The sequence below is a fragment of the Poecilia reticulata genome, chromosome 3, assembly GCF_904066995.2.
Source record: "Poecilia reticulata chromosome 3, P_reticulata-male-v2, whole genome shotgun sequence".
NCBI classification, from domain to species: domain Eukaryota; kingdom Metazoa; phylum Chordata; class Actinopteri; order Cyprinodontiformes; family Poeciliidae; genus Poecilia; species Poecilia reticulata.
The window spans coordinates 11,867,161-11,882,442 of NC_088832.1; the positions used below are offsets into that span (position 1 = coordinate 11,867,161).

Consider the following 15,282-nt stretch of genomic DNA (forward strand, 5'->3'; position numbering starts at 1 on the left):
TTTGTATCATAATGTATCATGGTTATTGCTACAGGCTTCAAAACAAACAACAAATATAACCTTTAAACTGTGACTGTAAGCAAATTATGCGTTTCCCGACCTGTCTTGTGTAAATCCAAGTTTTTGTGGAGGCCTAAACCAAACGTAAAATCCATCTGCACCTCGAGATAAAAAGGAAAGAAAAAAAAAAAAAAAAACCACACTTGACATGTCGTGGTATGGCTTAAATACATATTTATTTCCGCAAATACAACCAAAGAAGTTTAAAAGCACAATAAAACAGCTGTTACAGACATGTTGTCCACACACATAAATAATGCATTCACACTTCAAAAATAGAACTCTCTCTGCACTCTTTTTCCAACACAAAACAAAGACTTTGATGAGGCAAATGTGTTCAAAAGGCTCGAGTCCATCCATCACCTCACTTTAGCAGGATTTTGCTCACGCGGGGAGAAAACACTGATGAGAAAAGCTTTAGCTTTCCAATGATTGGTTTCTTCTGAGAACATTTTTATTTTTTAAAACGTCGGGGGGCTTTTATGGTGCCTAATCTCAGTGCGTCATGTCTCCCTGTGAGGACGAATGCGGCTGGTGTGCTCTGTACAGCAGCTTCGCGTGAATACGCTCAGAAAGCAGACAAAACAGTAAAAAAAAAAAGGAAAAGAAGAAAGAAAGAAAGAAAGAGAATTAATAAAACAAATAATTACAGTTTCATAAATAAGAAGGCAAACATGACACTTGTTCAGCAAGGTAAACTGAAACAGATGAGGTTGTGTTTATGGTCGCGTCCTTTAAAGCTCGTGGTATGACGTTTTGGGGGCCGTGTCGTCCTCCTCGTTGCTCCTGAAAACAGACAGACAGACAGGCAACATGTTTACAGATGTAATCAGAGGTTTAAGCACAACACAACATCGTGAACTCATGTCTTTCTTTCTTTAGTTTGAAGTCAGTGCGAGTGTTTGAATAATAGGCAAATTACCACTTATGAAAGAGCCCTTTCAAAATATGCATGTATGTCATGTATGGCAAGTTGAAAACGACAGCTGAAAGAAAGAAAGCCTCAAAGCTGAAGTATATAACCTTTATGAACAATGTTTTTTTTTCTGCTACATATTCGTTCAAACTGTCACTATGCTGCGACAGTATAACATGAGACAGATAATCAAAGGAGAGGGTGTGAGCAGCACATACACAAGGGTGACTGACAGTGCGAAGACCCTCCTCCTGGCACTGATTGGCTGTTTCTGACCGAGACCCAGGCAGAAGGATGCAGAGGAGCTCATTTTCTTCCACAAGATTATCCATCTCATGCTAAACAGTCACAACATAGAGAGTTTTAACAAATACAAAACAATTATTTATAAAACTTACATATCGCAACTTTAAGAAAACCCTTTAGCAGTTTGCCACCAGCCATGTTTGATCACATGGCCGGTTTTGCTCTTGATTCCCAGAGTTGACAGAAAGATTTCCCTTCAAATTCTGACACATGAACTACATTGTGTTGCTGTAACACGTGAAACATATTAAAGTCTGTGTTTGTAATGTGATAGTCTGAAAAGTTCAAAGAGCATGAATACTTTTGCAGGGGAGCTGGTTTGTGTTCTGCGTCTTCATCACAATCTTTCCTCAGAAACACCAATGGCCACGGCCCAAAGAGTTGCGTGTCCGTTAAGATAATCCCTGCTAGAAACTGCAGTTCAGACTCTTATCTGAGCTTAGTGTGCAATTGCCAGAAGTTCCAGTCAGCGCGTAAGAAAAGTAAAATGTCATCAGAAAAAGGAAGGCCAACACATAAGGCTCTGTGTGCTGCAGCAGCCAGATGCCTTGTTATGCAACTGTCAGGTACTTAGCAGGAGATTTAGCCTCGGCGTGTTCTCCTCGCCCTGCGTGTTGAGACAGAGAGGGCCGCTCAGCTGCAAAGCTGCACTCGTTCATGTCAGCTTCATAGTGGACTGAGTCACGCTGCATACTTTATTTCCACTTCAGCCTCACTCAAAGCGGTTCAGTTTCCTATTATCGTCGGAACGTAGCGCCTCCTCTAAAACAGCAGCGCTGTTTCTGACCCCGGCGTTCAGGTTGTTGCTTCGGGTTTTGCTGTCTAACGAGTAAATGAGCTTTTAGCCTCTGTGTGGTTAGGCAAACAGAGGCGTGCGTCGTTGTTTCCACACCAATCCCAGGGCAAACACGCGCAGACTGCATCCCTGTTTAACTTTGCTGTTTTAATAAAATAAAACATAAACCTCAGATTAACTCGGGGAGGAATAGCAGTGATAGCTGCTACTTCCTTCATGACAGACTATTCTGCAAAATCAACTTTCTTTTGGACCCGATGGGAAGCTTTTGAAATACTAAAGCTGTAGTTTGTTAACCACTTACTTAATTACTTTTACTTTATGTTTCTGTGCTGCATTAACAGGAAGTCCTGGTTCTCAGATACTGCGAAAAACAGAAAAACTGTGTATTCTTAAAAAAAATAAATAAATAAATGAACTTTTAATCTAATCATCTAATATTTACTTTTAAGAATTTTTTTTCATTCTTTGACAGAAAAAAACTGTTCTCATATATAGTGGATTTCAATATCGGCAGGTTTTATTTTATTTTTTCTGGAACCTGACTCCAAATTACTTGCAGAAAATCTACATATTATTAGCTCATTTTTTTGTGTAGTATATCTAAAATATTTGAAGCAAAAATTCAGCTTCTACAGGAAGCTGAACAACCTGAGCGCTGATATGCATTGCCGTCATTTGCAAAGTCGCCAATCCAGAAGCGCCATTCGTGTTTCTTGGTGCTGATTGGCTGAGATAAGAAAGCCAAGACATTTCCCACTGTGCGTATTAATGTTATTAGCGTTTGTGTGAAGTATTTGTGGATTTTAACTTTTCTTGGGCAGCTGATAAAAGTTTTCTGTTCTGTTGTAGAAACAACACATTTTCTACTGAGCCAACAAGTTCCCCAAGTAACAGCTCCATGTCGGCTCATCGGACCAGAACAAGGCTCCTACAGGGATGGTGCCAAAACAGGAGGGTTTCCACCAACACTGGCTTTGCCTGCAGTACTTGAACATTTGCCAGCCTTTATCACACCAAGAAGAACTGGTTTGTCGCAATTAGTGTTTCACGAAGCAATACTCAGTCAACAGTAACACCTTCGACAAACAATCTGATGTGAACGGGTCAGATTTGGACGGTTAGAGAGGACGTGATTCGCTGTAAAACAGAACCCGGAGCTCCTACACAGTGAGGCCTGAAACTGCGACGACTCACATCAAAGCAGCTGCTGCACCGTGAGGGAACGAGGGCGACTCACCTTACTTCCTCTTCCTTCAGCCTCTGTGCAGCCTGCTTTGACTGTTTGATTTGCAAGTCCAGTCTGTGCAAGAAGTCTTTGGCTGACAGCTCCTCGGGCTGAGGCTGAGGCTGGGGGGCGTTGGAGTTCTCGGGAGGCGGCGACGAGGAGGGCGAGGGTCCCTCGATGTCCTGCGTCATAACGTGGGGTACGTGTGCATCCTGGTTTGCCGTCTCCCCGTCACCGTCAGGAGACTCCAGAGACAGTCCGTTAAAAATGGAGCGCTTCTCTGACACCACGGGGATGTTGAGGCTGTTCCTCAAGAAGATGCAGTCGTTGCTGAACAGCTTGTTGGCTCGTTTGATTTGCTCCATCTGTAATATGAGGGTGAAATTGAAAAGAAATATTTTAATAAAATTAAAAAACGCAATGTTTGGGTTCAGGTTTTTAATAGTGATGCTTAAAACAGCATCTGGTGAACTGAATCAGGCAATATTTCCTTGATTATTGGGTTAGGAAACTACAATGTAAGTTTTCCCCTGAATGCATCAAAACAGAACACCCAAACTTTTCTTCAGTCTTTGACTAACTTCTTTCTGAGTTAGAGATATTTGCTTTGTTGTATACACAACTGGATTGAATTGTTGAATAAAACTAAATTTGCACAAATGAGAATAGGAGTTCCAATCCCTGGAACTAAAAATGAAATTGTCCCTTCAAATGCAGATTTAAAGGGAAAGAAGAAAAAATGATCTGCCTTGTTTGTTCTGAATGTGAACATCTCTCTCTGCAGGTCAGCTAAGAGCTGGCACAAACACAAAACTAAGTGTAAAATCGAGAACTAAGATCGCGTTCACACCAACTGAGGGGAAATTACAACCGTGGTAGAACTTCCTGTGGGAAAAAGTGCTAAAAAATGCACCTAACCACAGCTGCCAACCTGAGTGCAGAGGGGCTTCACGTACTACTTTTCTGAGCTCATGCTGTTGTGCACTGATGACTTTAAATTGGTGAATTTGGTGAATAGACACACACACAAGATAGAAGAGCTCAGGCGTAATTATTTCAAAGTGATGCTGTGGCTGGTTGCTGCTTATGTGTCAGGCGGTTATAATTACCGTCATGTTTAGTTACTGTGATCAACATGAACGCAGCAGGGCAGCAGCCTTACCGTCACACCGTATTTGAGAGCAATCCCCTGCAGAGTATCACTGTCTGTAACCCGATGCTCTATGTATTTCTCCCCCAGGGATGCAGTGACGCTGGCTGTACTTCCGTACGAACGGATCTTGGTCCGGGCCAGGCTCTGGGACAGTTCGCTCTCGGACTCGGAACCCGACCTGGACCGCGGGAAGATGGGCTGGGCAAGTCGACCTCCTCCTCCATCCCGCATCGGCAGGACGGGAGAGAACTCCGCCATCTTCTCTCCTGAATAAATAAAGAGGGCAGATATCTATGTTTGTCTTCACGCCCCGGGTGTCTCTCTGCAGCCGAACTACAGCGAAGGTTTAGGCGGCAGGAAGAGCTCCATCCCGGGTCGCTTTGGGCACGTCCACCCTGGGGAAAAGGCGCATGTTTAGGGGGAGACAGCCTCACCGCTCCCCTCTCTCGCGTAGATCCGCTACGTTGATCGTTGTACGTCAAGAGGGAACGTCGAACTTCCGGTTAGACTTTCAAAATAATTCTCAGATCGTTATCAGAAAAATTACATTTACCCATAGTAATTCTAACATATATTTATTTATTATATATTAGAAATAATAAATAAAGACTTATTTTTCCTTTCAAAGATAAGTAAATTTATCTTTTAAGGGAAGGAACCATATATATTTTTTAATGTTTTTAACTTTTAAAAAAATATCTTAAAACATCCCAACATATTCGGTCACCATGTGATATAGCTAAAGCCAGTTTACTTTCAGACCATAAAAACACAAATAAAATAGCTAATACTTCATTAAAAGGAACTGAAGAGCAGTGGTGGAGAAAGTACTCAAAAAATGTACTTAAGTAAAAGTACAAATACACAGACACAAATGTACTCAAGTAAAAGTAAAACTACCACATTAGCATTTGTACTTAAGTAAAAGTAAAAAAGTACTGGCTTTTAAAAATACTTAAGTATTAAAAGTAAAAGTGCTTGCTGAATGGATTACCTAATCGCTAATATCATTAAGTGTCCCGATCATATTTAATTTTAATACATTGGAAAACAACCTGCTGAATACTATTAATCAATCATTAATCATTTTGTCTAGATTAATGTCAAGTTGTCAAAACAAAGACATTTTCAATAATGTCAACTTTGTATTAAAAGTGTCATGATTTACTGAATGACGCTTTATGACAACAGTCATAAATATTTATGAAGACTTATTCATGTCCATGACAGATGTTTATGACGGTGTCATGTCAGTCTTATTCACCTGCCTTCAAATAAAGTGTTACCGGCTAGGTTTATGTAGCATTTGATTTTAACAAAATATTTATACCTGTATTTCATAATAATGGTAGACTTTCGGCATTTATTTTGAAGTATGTTGATCCTGTTTACAACTATGATTTTCATGTTCAAAAGCAATTTTTTATGTTCCATCTTATAGTAATAACTTAACAAAACTGTTTATTTGACTTCAAAGACTAGAGTCAAAATTGCTTTACATTTAATTTATACGTTGAAAATTTGTATAGTAAAATGCAATAAATTAGTTGTGATGTACAGAAGATAAACAATAGCAAGCTCAAGAATATGTTTAGCTCTTAACATATAATAGTAAAGGTTAGTTATAAAGACTAGATGACGTCAATTTATGGTCTTAAATTGCAAAATAAAGTCTGCAAATTGATTGTAGAATGGTTTCATTTTTACATCACTTTGCATGAGCTACTTTCAAACTAAGTGTTTTGTGTTCTACAACTACATTTCCTGTGGACTTAGAATTTAATTTTGTTTCAAAATTATGTTAAGAATATATTAAATACATTAACTTTAATATATTTTACACTATAATTAACATATGGTATAGAATACAGACTTCAATGGTTTGGAGGACAAAAGTATTTGGAAATGTCCAAGGTTTTTAAAAAAAAAAGTTTGTGAATGCATCACAAAAGACAGAGTAAAAAGAGAATTTCAGTTTTGGGTTAACTAAATATTGGTAAATTTGACATAAAAACTGTTAAATTATGGACATTTTTTTGATGGAAATTCTGAAAAAAATAAATAAAAATAAAAAATACAGAAAATGTCCTGGTAATTCTCTGCCATGATATTTTCAGTGTTTTTTATAGAATTTCCATCAGAAGTTTCCCGTAATTTAACAGTATTTTATTTCAAAGTTTTCCATAAAAAAACAGGGAAATGTCCTGGTACTTTCTCTGTCAGTACACTTTCTCGTTTTTTATGGAATTTCAGCAGAATTTTTCCATAATTTAAGTTTTTTTCCCCATAATTTAACATAAACTGTTAAATTATGGCCCACCACCACTTCAGGTGACATTTCCCATATTCTCAAACTCAAAGCTTGACATGTATGGGGCAACGTGAGAGCTCATCTACTGACTGACTACATAAACTAAAAGCTGGATCATAGATATTTTTAATAAGCGTATTTGTGAGCCTGCCTCTTTTTATTAAATTGAAATTAATTTTAGATTTTTGTATGACTTTTTCTCAGATTAACTTAGAAAACGAGTTGTTATTATTACAGGTTAGTTTTCTAAAAAACAAAAAAGTATCTGTTAGGGAAGCTCAAAAATGAAAAATTGGACTGATATTGATATCCGATAGTAACACTGCTGCTATGCCAGATTTACCAATTCGTTATTTTGTCAGTTTTTTTTATATGATTACTCGATTAATAGTAAGAATAATCGATAGATTACGCGATTACTAAAATTTTTGCTTACAATAGCCCTAATTATATAAATAAAATAGCATTTATAGGTGGATCGTGGGGGATTAATTCTCTCCTTCACCCCCCTCCTTCTACACCCAGACCTCCTCCCCCTTCTTGCAATTCGCTGACCGGCCGCCCCCCCCACCCAGCACTTAACGGTACGCTAGACCGGCCCCACCCTCTTTGACCCCTCACATATACCTCTACATTAAGGGGGGACTAGTGTACCTCTCCTGGTACACTAGCCCCCCGAATGTCTCTCCTTCTCCCCCCTCTTTCTACATACAGCCAGACCTCCTCCCCCTTCTTGCAATTCGCAGTCCGTCTGCCCCCCCAGCACTTAATGGTTCGCTAGACTGGCCCCACCCTTTTTGACCCCCCACATCTACCTCTACATTGAGGGGGGGCTAGAGTACCTCTCATGGTACACTAGCCCCCCCGAATGTCTTTGCTTCGCCCCCCTCTTTCTACATACAGCCAGACCTCCTCCCCCTTCGTGCAATTCGCCGTCCGTCTGACCCCCCAGCACTTAATGGTTCGCTAGACTGGCCCCACCCTTTTCGACCCCTCACATCTACCTCTACATTGAGGGGGGGCTAGTGTACCTTCATGGTACACTAACCCCCCCAATGTCTCTCCTTCGCCCCCTCCTTCTACAGCCAAACCTCCTCCCCTTCTTGCAATTTGCCGTTCATCCGCCCCCCAGCACTCAACGGTACGCTAGACCGGCCCCACCCTCTTTGACCCCTCACATCTATCTCTACATTGAGGGGGGGCTAGTGTACCTTCATGGTACACTAACCCCCCAATGTCTCTCCTTCGCCCCCTCCTTCTACAGCCAAACCTCCTCCCCCTTCTTGCAATTTGCTGTCCGTCCGCCTCCCCAGCACTCAATAGTACGCTAGACCGGCCCCACCCTCTTTGACCCCTCACATATATCTCTACATTGAGGGGGGGCTAGAGTACCTCTCATGGTACACTAGCCCCCCCGAATGTCTTTGCTTCGCCCCCCCTCTTTCTATATACAGCCAGACCTCCTCCCCCTTCGTGCAATTCGCCGTCCGTCTGCCCCCCCCAGCACTTAATGGTTCGCTAGACTGGCCCCACCCTTTTCGACCCCTCACATCTACCTCTACATTGAGGGGGGGCTAGTGTACCTTCATGGTACACTAACCCCCCCAATGTCTCTCCTTCGCCCCCTCCTTCTACAGCCAAACCTCCTCCCCTTCTTACAATTTGCCGTTCGTCCGCCCCCCAGCACTCAACGGTACGCTAGACCGGCCCCACCCTCTTTGACCCCTCACATCTATCTCTACATTGACGGTGGGCTAGTGTTCCTCTCATGGTACACTAGCCCCCCCTCAATGTCTCTCCTTCGTTCAATCCTTTGCTTCCCCCGCCCTCCACCTCTCTAACGATACGTCAGCCCCCCACCTTCTCTCCTTCTTCGAACCCCTTCTAGCCTCCCAGTGGGCCATCGTTCCCTCGGCCCCCAATTCTGATTCTTCGGGTCAATCTACCCGTCTTGCTCTCACTGTAACAACGGATGACTAAAGGTTTCCGGTATTCTCAGATTGAAAACTTGCAAGCAATCTTTAAGGCCATAATCATCCGCTCTGGTAAGTTGCGAAGTTCTGCTGAGGAACAGTTTTGACACTTCTGACAAGGTGTCACTACGTTGGTGAGATTAGGCATGAGCACTCAGAGGTCTGTCGTGAGTCGGAGACAGGTCCTGACTCAGAGACAGGTCATAACTCTGAGGCAGGTCCCGACTCTGAGGCAGGTCCCGTCTCAGAGGTCGGTCCCGTCTCGGGGACGGGTCCCGTCTCAGAGGCAGGTCCTGTCTCAGAGGCCGGTCCCGTCTCAGAGGCCGGTCCCATCTCAGAGGTCGGTCCCGACGCTGAGCCGGGTCCTGACGCTGAGGCCAGTCCTGTCTCAGAGGTCGGTCCCGTCTCGGGGACGGGTCCCGACTCAGAGGCAGGTCCCGTCTCAGAGGCAGGTCCCGTCTCAAAGGCCGGTCCCGTCTCAGAGGTCTGTCCCATCTCAGAGGTCGGTCCCGACGCTGAGGCGGGTCCTGACACTGAGGCGGGTCCTGACTCTGAGGCGGGTCCTGACTCGGGGACGGGTCCCATCTCAGAGACGGGTCCCATCTCAGAGGCAGGTCCCATCTCGGAGACGGGTCCCATCTCAGAGGCAGGTCCCGTCTCAGAGGTCGGTCCCGTCTCAGAGTTCTGTCCTGACTCGGTGACAGGCCCTGACTCTGAGGCAGGTCCTGACACTGAGGCTGGTCCTGACGCTGAGGCGGGTCCTGACGCTGAGGCAGATCCAGACTCGGACACCGGGACGGTTTCTGACTCGGGGACGGGTCCTGACTCTGAGGCGGGTCCTGACGCTGAGGCGGGTCCTGACGCTGAGGCGGGTCCTAACGCTGAGGCGGGTCCAGACTCTGAGGCGGATCCAGACTCGGAGATGGGTCCTGACTCGGGGACGGGTCCTGACTCGGAGACGGGTCCTAACTCTGAGGCGGGCCCTGACTCTGAGTTTGGCCCTGACTCCTCCAAGTCAGTACCAACCTCTGAGTTGACCAAATTTAGAGGCCCAGCTAAGTGTGGACTAAACACATTTGATCCACTCTTGGTGGGCTCTTGCCTCTCTTCTTCGTCTGGATTGTCTCCACAACCCGCAGCCTTTTGGATGAGGCCCCATGCCTTTTGAAGAAAGGTGTCTTTGAGATTGATTTTTCGTGGTCGTGCAAGGGTTCTTTTAAAGCATTCCACAACCTTGTAAATCACTAGTGGGTTGTTGCTTTTGATCATTTTGAAGAGCAGTTCTCTAACTGCGTCTTCATTGCCCCAGAGAAGTTGCAGGATGTCTCGGCAGGCTTTTTTTTCCATTTTGTCATAAAAGACAAAATCTATATCCTTGACTTCTTTCCATATTTTTGGAGCAAGCTTTCTCTGGACCGGTTCGGTGTCCTTCCTTTTGTAATGCCCATAGCTAGATCTGTAACTGGACTTATAAATCAATCTCCAAAGAATATTTGAGCCATAACTCTCCTTTCTGCTTCTGTTCCATGTCTGAATTCCATCCTGTTTGCGTCCCTCAAAAATTGTTCAGGGTCCATGGTTTCCTGAGTATACTCTTCACTCAGGCAGTTTTCATCTGCGTACAAGTCTTCAGTTGGAAAAAAGTCTTTCGGATCTTTCTTTTGGTAGACGCTAACATTTTCTTTGGAGGAACAGGATTCTCCAGGTGCTTTTTGAATTTTTCCACGATGACTTGGTGTCCTTCTGGGTGTTCCAGTAGTGCGATTAAATGCAGTCCACTGGCAAAGTGGAATGCATCTCTCGCAAGACTCTGGAAAATCCTTTCACCAAGCTCTTCTGAAACCTCAGAGAGTACATTCACATTTATATCTCCAGTTTTTCTCAAAAGTAAGATCAAAATTTTGCTATGTTGTTCCTCAAAGACTTGTCGGACAAGATGCAGAGTTGGTCCATCTGCAGCCTTTTCAATCACTTCCCACAAAAGTTCACTGAGAAAGTTTCTCTTTTTGTAATCTGGGCTTCTTTGACCAGGATGAACTTTGCTGGACAATGTCTTTTTCACTTTCATCCAAAAAGAAACCTTAGGTTTCACATCCATTTCTCTCTGTGGGCTTTCGTCGTTCATCTTTATTGTGCTGAGCTAAAACGTCCAAATGAATCTCGAGTTGACTGACTTGTTAACTGATTTGTGGTAACTGATCAGAGAATTAACTGATCAGTTGGTGATGTCATGGACTCTATGACATCATAAAGTCATCCTCAGAAGGGCCTCATGACACATACATCATTTGACGTCATGCTGATGACATCATTGTCAGCAGCATGGCAACTGTTGCTAAGGGTAAAAATAGCACGCAGTGAGCATGCGCTCCGAAAAAAAAATTCATCTGTGGCCACTAAATGCATTATTCCCGCAAGTCTGAACTGGCAGTGATTTGCGCATCTTAACAGGAGGGGCCAGGGAACCATTGGCCCCTCCACTTACCGCCCACCCATTTTTATTTGTTATTTGGGTTCCATCTCCTAACAGGCATAGAGCAAATGTCAGGGGAACCACAACATGACCTGGGCCGGTCTATGAGTCAAACAAACCTCTTGTGATGCCCACTGGTGTGTGAAAAAAAAGTAAAAAAAGGAGCATTTAAATGTTTATGGGGTTATTATAATAATAATAATAATAATAATAATAATAATAATAATAATAATAATAATAATAATAATATTTTACTTGTTAACAGGGGTTAAAGATGATGGGTGCAGTAACGGTGTTTCACCGGTATGTGGTGCATGGGAACTCTGAGCTGCCAGTTGCTCTGCAGTTTCTCATAAGCTGAGAGAAATATGAGTAACAGACTGCGTCTCCCGTGTGCTAATTTACTTGAGGTGAGAATAACCCTCAAGTTTATTTTAACCAGTGGTGGAGAAAGTACTCAAAAAATGTACTTAAGTAAAAGTACAAATACACAGACAAAAATGTACTCAAGTAAAAGTAAAACTACCACATTAGCATTTGTACTTAAGTAAAAGTAAAAAAAGTACTGGCTTTTAAAAATACTTAAGTATTAAAAGTAAAAGTGCTTGCTGAATGGATTACCTAATCGCTAATATCATTAAGTGTCCCGATCGTATTTAATTTTAATACATTAGAAATGTGCCATTTTAATGAACAATGCCACAGATAAAGCATGTTTTTATTATGTTTACACAGTATGTGATTACTTACTATGTGATTCTATGCATCATACTTTCAGGGATGGAAACATCTTGTCTCCTGTCCTAACATAACATGAACTTCACTTTTTTTTTTTTTGCTACTAGTGGCTTTTATTTTTAAAGAAATCCAACAGAAAGTGGATGGAAAGAAGGTGGGTGGGAGAGGACAGGCAACCAAGGAGCCAGTAGCAGAGTTGTAGTCAAGGTCACCGACCCAAGACCAAGTCAAGACCAGCACCCCGCGCTACGTGACACAAAAAAATTAACTTTTACTTATCAAAATTGCTTCTCAAATTGATCTGAAAGATCCACATTCCCATAAAAAACTAGTTATTAAATACTTAAGAGCTTAAATAAATGCAATCAGTAAAGATCTGTCCAGAAGAATCGGATCGTTCCTGAATGTACCAGCGTTGTCCCATATTTGCAACACCTCAGCCAACACCTCCACACAATAATTCAGGGCATGAATGACAACTTTTTTTCATCGCAGATGCAACATGTGTGTCTACGTCAGTACAGCTAGCTTTGCTAGCATCACATCCACAAATCTTACCTTTCTTTAAGCTTTCCTTCCAAGTGACGCTAAAAGTTGGACGAAGTCCCCACCGTCTGTAAAAGCGAAGCGCTGCTGATTTTACATGTAGCCATATCAATTTATATTACTGATGATTAGACTCGCTCAGAGGAAACCACTGCGCATGTCTGGAGCTTCGCGTGCGAGTAAAGATGGAGGCGATGGGTGACAACAGACACGTAAGTTACGATATTGCTCGGATTTTACGGCGCCACCGTACGTCCCTGAACTTCACATTTTAACGGAAAAAAAGAGCAACGCGACTTGGATGTAACGAGTAACGCGACAGTTTTGTAGAAATGTAGTGAAGTAGAAAGTACAGATACTTACTGTAAAATGTAGTGGAGTAAAAGTAGAAAGTATCCATTATTAAATCTACTTAAGTAAAGTACAGATACACGAAAATTGTACTTAAGTACAGTAACCCACCACTGCTGAAGAGTTACGAATAGTTCTATTTTCACGCTGTGTGGAAAGGTTTCGCAGGTCTTTGTGATCACTCCCATCCTGTCTGGGAAATGTGACTCCTGTAATTTGGCCAGACACTATGAAACTAAATGAGTTAACAGGCATGTGATAGAAACTATGTATTTTCTCCTAACATGGCTAACAAATGCTATAAATGATAAACAGGATTTTTCCAAGATGGAAAAACATCATAAAGTCTCCTAAATAAGGAAGTGACTGTTTATGTACTGGTTTAAAATGTCCATTATTCGCTCTAATCATGCTGACATCGACTAAACAAACCAAAACATGTACAGATATTCACTGATGTATGCTGACAAGCTACTCAGAAATATGTTTGTTTCCACTATAGTAAATTGTAACTTGATCCAATAACAGACAAAATAGCAACACAAAGACAAAAACTGACCCTTGAGTGAGAAACAAGCGAGTTTGATTGATTTTATAGAAAACATGTGTCCAGTATCTTGAACTTTCCTTGTGACATTACAGCAATGACAAGAAAATATTAAGCATTACACTTAATCAATTCTGTTGTAGGATGGGGATGTTGATGTAAATTTGTGATCATATTCCAAATTGGTGGAGTACAGTAAGGAAGCACTGCTTGGGTCTTATGTCTGATCAGATAATGGTTCCTTTTTATTTGTTTGTTTCATTTTTTTTTTGCAACGTGTCTTGCCTCTACAGTCCAGGCATACCATATGAAGAAGCTGGTTGCTTATATTTGCCAGGGCATGTTGTACTTTACAAAAAGAATATCTGGGGATGATATCCAAATTGTGTGACCGACTTTATTAAATCGAGGATGTCTCTGGTATCCAAGCAGAAACCAGTATGACCTTCAGCCTTCAGGATTTTGAATCTTTAAACGTGTGTGAAAAGGGGTCTGTTTGTCATATAGTTCAAGAGACAGTTATCCCACATACTGACCTAATGTACGTAATATTTTGAATTCAATGAAAGTTACATAAAAAATAATAATAATCATTTTTTCTCCCAAGTTTTCTGGCATTTAGCAAATAGAAATAACTTTGGTAATTCTAACTAAGCTAAAACAAGAGAAGTTTGCTCTGATTTGACTTCAGACAATGAGAGAAAAATGTATTTGTGTCTTTTCTTTCAGTGCATGAAAATATCTGGTTTCAACTGTATGTCATAACTTCTTTGAATTGATGCATATTAGAAGGTGAATTTGATAAAACTTGGCTGCACTGTTTGACACTAAAATCATGCAGTTATAGTTTTATCTGCATTGATATTCACAGCTAATGAAAATATTCACCACCTACTTCCAGGATTACTTCCAACCTCAATGTGGAATAAAACATAGTTCATTTTTTTTTTTTAATTGGTTGTTAATCAGCAAGTTTTGTTTTTGTCAGGCAGCATCTTCTGACCTAGATTTCAGGACTACATGTCATCTGGATGCTTTGACAATTTGATAGATAATGCAATTAGGCAAACTACAAATAGGACAAAACTCCATTATGTGATTCCAATCTGGGATCCTGTGAAAAACAGAGACCTCCTAATCATGTATTCATTACTGGACGGACAGTGAGTGGAAATTGTCATGGCCACCTGCCACTGTCGTCTGTGCAGCCTGTATTGTCACTGGTTATTCAGTCGGCCGAGTGGTGGAAAGCTCTCTGACGTTGCTTGGTTTGTTAGGGAACTTTGTTCATTTATTAAAACACGCAAAAGGGTTTTGCTGTATTAACCACCGAAGGGTAAAAAAAAAAAAAAGGGCTCTAAATGTGGCATCAATAAGAGACAGCATGTTTTGCGAGAGAAACACAAAGGCTGCAGGTGACTCTCTGAGACGAACAGGATGAGCAGAGGTGAAACTTGATCCAGCGTGTAGCAAATGTGGTGGAGCACTAAGTGGATTCATGATCTTTGAATGCTTTATTGATTCAATCAGCTCCTTTCCAGGCCATGCATGGAGCTGTGCTCGTCTCACTGCATGACATTTTCAAATGCAAATCAGGTCATTGAACGTATGCAAGGGAACACAGACGGACCAGGAAGAGGGGAGCGTGGCGCATTAATTAGTCATGAAGCTTTCAATATGACATGACACTTTTGTTTGTTTTTTTTTTAAATCAATTCTGCATTCATGTAATATTTGTTTCCCCTTCTTTAGTCGTGGCTAATTTCTCCTGGGGATGGTCTGTTGAAGCATTATGTGGAGAGGACGAAAGCACGCAACAGAAGGCCACTTACACGACTCCATCCCGTCTTTATGCTGTAAAAATAACAAGGGAAACAGCTGTCT

The 15,282-nt window shown here is 41.9% G+C and overlaps 1 protein-coding gene across 2 annotated transcripts; it reads right to left on the minus strand.

Annotated features, from left to right (window-relative positions):
• Positions 1–217: 217 nt before the first annotated feature.
• On the minus strand, positions 218–4,949 carry lysmd2 (LysM, putative peptidoglycan-binding, domain containing 2). Of its 2 annotated transcripts, XM_081605074.1 has the most exons (4): positions 4,469–4,949; positions 3,319–3,671; positions 1,195–1,314; positions 218–846 (listed from the first exon to the last, which is right to left on the minus strand). In XM_081605074.1, exons 1-4 carry the CDS (start codon positions 4,715–4,717, stop codon positions 795–797), a joined length of 774 nt encoding a protein of 257 aa, XP_081461200.1. In that variant the 5' UTR covers positions 4,718–4,949; the 3' UTR covers positions 218–794. The 2 variants fall into 2 exon arrangements, with proteins under 2 accessions (XP_081461200.1, XP_008402789.1); XM_008404567.3 differs by lacking the exon at positions 1,195–1,314 and having other exon boundaries at positions 4,469–4,946.
• Positions 4,950–15,282: the final 10,333 nt, after the last annotated feature.

Excerpts from the sequence above, each read along its gene's own strand:
- lysmd2 (XM_081605074.1), bottom strand. The coding sequence starts at position 4,717 with ATGGCGGAGTTCTCTCCCGTCCTGCCGATGCGGGATGGAGGAGGAGGT. Across the intron at positions 1,315-3,318 it reads CTGAAGGAAGAGGAAGTAAG|CATGAGATGGATAATCTTGT; the intron begins GTGAGTCGCCCT and ends GTGACTGTTTAG. Across the intron at positions 847-1,194 it reads GCACTGTCAGTCACCCTTGT|GAGCAACGAGGAGGACGACA; the intron begins GTATGTGCTGCT and ends GTCTGTTTTCAG.